This window comes from Ostrea edulis, chromosome 3, assembly GCF_947568905.1.
Source record: "Ostrea edulis chromosome 3, xbOstEdul1.1, whole genome shotgun sequence".
NCBI classification, from domain to species: Eukaryota; Metazoa; Mollusca; class Bivalvia; order Ostreida; family Ostreidae; genus Ostrea; species Ostrea edulis.
Window position 1 is genome coordinate 49,567,538 of NC_079166.1, and position 6,000 is coordinate 49,573,537.

Below are 6,000 nucleotides of genomic sequence, written 5' to 3' on the forward strand. Positions count from 1 at the left end.
GTATCGTTGCTGCTTATCTGAATAGCCTGATATTGTGGCGTCAACGTTTACATTACTCTCTAGAGGGGTCCGTGTATTGGTCGTATTGCCGCAAATGAGGTGTGACGTCATAGGTCAAAAGTTCACTCGATGTTGACTGATTTTTTCTGTATTTTCAACGAACTTGGTATTAATTCCACTTTTGGTAATCGTACTTATACTCCACCTGCCCTCTCAAAAGATTAAATTCTTCAAAACCATGCTTCAGTTTTAGACTCATTTAATATCCCAGTCAATGGGTCGAATGAATATGAGTTACCGTACCTATACTGGATTCCTAAACTACATAAAACCCCTTACAAACAAAGATACATTGCTGGATCCAGTAAGTGCTCTACCAAGCCCCTATCTTTGCTCCTCACGAAAATATTAACAGCTGTGAAGGAGAAACTTCAAACTTACTGTGCGACTACATATGCCAGAAGTGGTGTTAATCAAATGTGGATTCTAAAAAAAATTCTAAAGAACTTTTAATAAACTTGAAATCGCAGAATTTTTCCCAAATCAATAACATTAAAACCTATGACTTTTCAACACTATACACGACCATTCCTCACGATAAATTAAAGACTAGACTTTTTGATATCATAGACAGTTGCTTCTTCAACAAAAATGGAAAACGGAAATATTCATATTTAGTAATCAGTCATCCAAAACATTACTTTGTTAAACACTACTCTGAATTTGAAATAAAAAATATGCTAGATTTCCTCATTGGCATTATCTTCATGGTCTTTGGTGATCAGGTCTGTTGGAATTCCCATGGGCACAAATTGTGCTCCTTTATTAGCTGACCTGTTTTTATATTCATATGAAGCAGAATTTATTCAAGAACTTCTACGTGAGAAGAAAAAATCAGTTGCTGTGGCCTTCAATTCGACATTTAGATATATCGACGGCGTTTTGTCAATTAACAATGATAACTTTTATTCATATGTCGATTCGATATATCCCTGTGAGCTCGAAATAAAGGACACCACAGAGTTGTCCACTACTGCTTCATACTTAGATATTTTATTGAAAGTAGACATTAACGGCAAACTGACAACTCAACTGCATTGTCAACTTCCCATATTTATGTAGCAATATCCCATTATCACCTGCATATGGTGTTTATATCTCTCAACTGATTCGATGCGCAAGAGCTTATTTTGCGTATGGTCAGTTTTTAAATCAAGGCAAGCTACTGACAAACAGGTTGATGGTACAGGGGTTTCAACAGTCTCGATTAAAGTCAGCATTTTGCAAATTCTATGGTCGTAAATAACGATCTAGTTCGTCGATGCAACCTATCATTGGGTCAAATGCTGTCTGACGTGTTTCATACCGATTGTTAGACCGTTCTTGGTACACTGATTTTGTCTACGGATAACTTCGTTTACCTGATCAGGATATAGGGCTCATGTCACACCGACCGGTCGACAGGGGATGCTTCCTCCTCCTTGGCACCTAATCCCACCTCTGGTGTGTCCTGGGCTCTGTGTTTGCCCAACTATCTATTTTGTATTGCTTATAGGAATTATGGGGTTAATCATTGTTCGTTATCTTCACCTTTCATAGTATAGAACTGACTAGTTTCTTGTAGGAAAATGTTAATATTGTCATACAATAAAACAATTATTGACCTCTTTTTTGTTTATCATACGGATTTATTTATCCTAGAAACACAATACGTTAAATATCTTTTTTCGGCTTCGACTGGGACATTTCAATGCATGTTTCTTGAATAGTCTCAGCAAAAGTAAACGATTTTTCATTAATACATGACAAAGTATATTATGCCTCAGAAGATAATTTAAACTGTAAATAAATGAATAGGTAACATTTTACAGAATACAGGTAATAATTCTACACACATCCCATTGTGTTTTTTGGTTTGAATTATACATAAAACACTTATTGGGTTTTAGGGTGCCTCACTAATGTTTAAGGGTAGGTTTTATGACTGGCAAAAATGAGCTCAAGGACGTTCCGAGACTGCAAGCCACTGCCAAGATTTAATAGGTCCCTACATTCCTAAATCTGAAATAGGATTGTTCCCAAATGAAATCCAAATTTATACTTTCATTAAACTATATTCAGGGTTACTTGCAAACAGTTTCACCCCATTTTAAATTCGCCCTGACACAGTTCGATAAAAGAGATACGAGAAATTTGCACACTGACAACGAAGGCGGAAGGGGCGAAAATAAAACGAGGTCGAATATTTCCCTGTATACAGCAATGCCCCAGCTTCATCAAAGGAAAGCTTATTGTCTTAGATATTTTCAATCAATCTTGCCAGAAAATAATGCTCTTTTAAAGGAAGAATACTGGGGAAATAGGGTGGGTATTTTATAAACTACGACAAAAAACCCATGTATCAAGGCTTACTAAATTATAATAAACTATATTCAAGTCGAATTGTATTGCAGTAATTGTGTAAAGTTAAAAATGGAAATATATCTATTTGTCAATCTCTTTATTTCTCAAGAGCAATAGTGGTGAATGTGTCGAATTGATATGTAAACATCCTTATGTAGTGCAGATTCAAATTTGTTTTCACTTTAGTGAGCTATTTTGTCTATCGTCGTAAACTTTACACATTTTCAACTTCTCTAGAACTACAAAGCCAATTTGAAGCAAACTGTGCAGAACGTATTGTTGGGGAAAGATAAAGGCCCACATCCACCTGATATAAAGCCCACATCCACCTGATATAAAGGCCCACATCCACCTGATATAAAGGCCCACATCCACCTGATATAAAGCCCACATCCACCTGATATAAAGTCGTGTATATAAGATGGATTTCTCAGTGGGCGGATAAAATAATTCAAAACTTAGATTTGTGGGTATTTACTTCATATGCAAAATATTTATACCCGCAAGTTCGCGTATATTGTTGTTACCCTGCTCCACCCGTCTGTTACACTCTCTTCTTCATCAAACTCCACTTAAGCAGTAACTAAGTCATCTTTTGGAGCATGATACGTGGTGTCATGTATATGCACTATAAGGTTTCAGAATTTTCAATTTTACCCTGGGGACAAGAAAAAAATGTGGTTTGGTTGTTGTTTTTTTAAAAACCTGGTTCCCAGAACTACTCATACATTTTAAGCAATAGCCAAATAATCTTTTCGAAGATGATTGGTTGTGTCCTATCGACGTGCAATAAGATTTCTGAATTTTCATTTTCACCATGGGGGCCAAATGGGGGTCTAAAACGACCTTTTTCTGTAGAAAAACTTGGTTCTCAAAACACCTGTTACATTTTATGCAGTATCCATATCATCATTTGGGAGATGATTGGTAGTGTTCTTTAGCTTTCGGATTTTTTTTTTTTACCTTGAGGGGGAAATTGGGTGGAAAAAAGACGAACAAAAACCTGGTGCTCGGTGCATTGTCATTTAAAGATGCAATAAGTAGCAATTCTAAAAGTAGTAATTACGAGAAAATTGAATCATTATTACAAGATCTACAAAATTGTTTTCCACTTTAGAAGTTCAGTGTGTATGTCTGCTCTGAATTTCTATAAAAGAAATACAAATTGGGTACTTGTTTTCTGAGTTTTTACGTAGGCCTACATCATTTCATTCAATGGATTCATTTTTTTTACCTTGTACAAGGTAACAGTACTCTAAACATTCAGCTTTTTGAAATTTATAAATGTGCTGTAGCCAATCTTTCATATTTTGCAAATTATTATGAATTATGTTTTTCGCAATGAGTAGATGATTATTTTTTACAAGAACAAGATGATATGATATTATATAAATATTGCATGTAGTTGAGGGTAACATTGAAAATTTTCACCCCTCGAGAAACCATTGTCAGCCTCGGTGACAATGGTTATCTCTGGGTGAAAATTTTCAATGTTACCCTCAACTACATGCAATATTTGTTTTATTATACTGAATGTTATATAAAAAAAAACAAAGCAGAAAAAAAACTTAAGTCTGTTGACATTTGATCAATCACTGTCTCGCGATATTTCGTATATCGATGCGGGTATTCGCGTTTATTACAAACTCTCAAACGACGTTGTCTAACAATCTACGGCGAACCGTACGCGCATAAATTTTACGCATGTGATAATTTTTATAATATCATCCGTTGTCAAATATTGTTATACCCCTATAAAACAGTTCCTATATAGCTCTTTACGGAAAAAAAAAGTCCAACATTTCAACTGTTCTGGCGACTGCTGGACCGGGAACTGTTAAAATCGACTGTTAAAAAGGACTAGAGAAATAGCGGATGCACATTTTACGACAGCAACGGAAGATAAAATTCAATTTATTCTTCAAATTAGGGACATAAAAAATAAAAGAACATTAAAAAACGTATTTGTTCATCTTTTTCTAGAATCAATTGTATAAAATGAAGTTTACTTATTTCTATTTTATTCTTGTTAAAGCTGTTATACGCAAGTCACGTGAATCTTGGTCTGCTGATTTGTTTACGTAACAGCGATGTTCACTGATTTGACTGGTGATGAAACACAGAATTTATTAGATGAAAAGTAGAGCAGATACACGACAAATATAATTATCAATTAGGATATTGAGTATGTTTTCTTTTAAAACTAGTGGAATCGGTGATAAATGTACACAATGACTGTCCCGTTCAAAGTCAACAAAGCATGTGCATCTAGTAAAACAACCTAAGAAATGAAGGTGTATAACAAAACAGTTATTGACTGGGTCCTCGGACAACAGCTGTTTTGTTTGACCCTCGAACGGACATGTACGACTTCGGGGTCAACAGATCGGTTCTTGGGTCAAACAAAACATCTGTTATCCTTGAGCCCAATCAATAACCGTATATTGTTACCCGTTGCTAGATACATCACCCTGGATTACGTGCTTTCTGTTCTCAGAGGGTAACAATGTTTTTTCAAATGCTTCTCGACCAATCAGATTCAAGTATTTTACCTGAAAGGATAATATCATATGTTGGATGCAGAAGGTGAAGGTCAGAAATAGCGCATGCGCAATAGCCTAGTCCTAAAGTTGCGAATAGTGAGATTCATATCATATCATGTATTTATTATCCTTTCAGGTAAAATACTTGAATCTGATTGGTCGAGAAGCATTATACAATATAAATGGAAAATAGAAAATACAAATGGAAACAAGATGTGTTTGTGAAACACAAATGCCCCTGATAATTCCAAAGATGACCTAGGTCACAAGGACAACTGTCTTGGTACATGTACCAGTAGAAAGATCTTGTCAGAAGAAATGCTCAGGCACAAGATGAAAGCTCTAATGTCTACCATTTAGAAGATATGACCAATGTCAATTATTTTAAGTAAGTCAAATGCCAAGGTCAAAAGGTTTAGTACCCACGGAAAGGTATTTTCACAAGGAATACTCATGTGAAATATCAAAGCTCTAGCACTTACTGTTCAAAAGTTATTAGCAAGGTTAAAGTTTCAGACAGAATTACAGAATGATAGACAGGACAAAAACAATATGCCCCCCCCCCCCGATCTTCGATCTCGGGGGCATAAATGCACTAAATGAAAAAATGTACAATACAAATGAACATTTATATAATACAAATGGAAAGGATCAAATATTGCAACGTTTGACATGCCATAGGATTAAATAATTTCCCATGTCTTACAGCATGTATTACAAGTAAATCGATATATACTCAAATGAAAATAGCTTCATTAGAATAAAGACTTCAAAATCAGGTGACCCCCCCCCCCCCCACCACCACCACCCCGTTGCTCCAGATTATTAGAAGACTCTCCATCTGTTTATAATGAATTATTTTATTTTAGTGAAAAGCATCCCACATACGACATCATCGAACTAAGTGACAAAGGAAAAGAGGAGAGAGAATTATTCGTGGATATGGATGGAGCTATATGAAAATTCTTTCTCTGGGGAATTATATATGTATAATGTACTCAAATAGTGTATGCAGGATATTTGTTTTATCAATAAACAGAAATAAATCCACAAA

General features: G+C 35.3%; 1 protein-coding gene across 1 annotated transcript in view; it reads left to right on the top strand.

The window, feature by feature from the left end:
* LOC125676014 (organic cation transporter protein-like) overlaps positions 1-6,000 on the top strand; it is a 66,609-nt gene extending 60,609 nt beyond the window's left edge. The window contains exon 11 of the mRNA XM_048913901.2: positions 5,816-6,000. Coding sequence (XP_048769858.1) covers positions 5,816-5,906 — 91 coding nt within the window. The 3' untranslated portion in view covers positions 5,907-6,000. The remainder of the gene's footprint in view (positions 1-5,815) is intronic.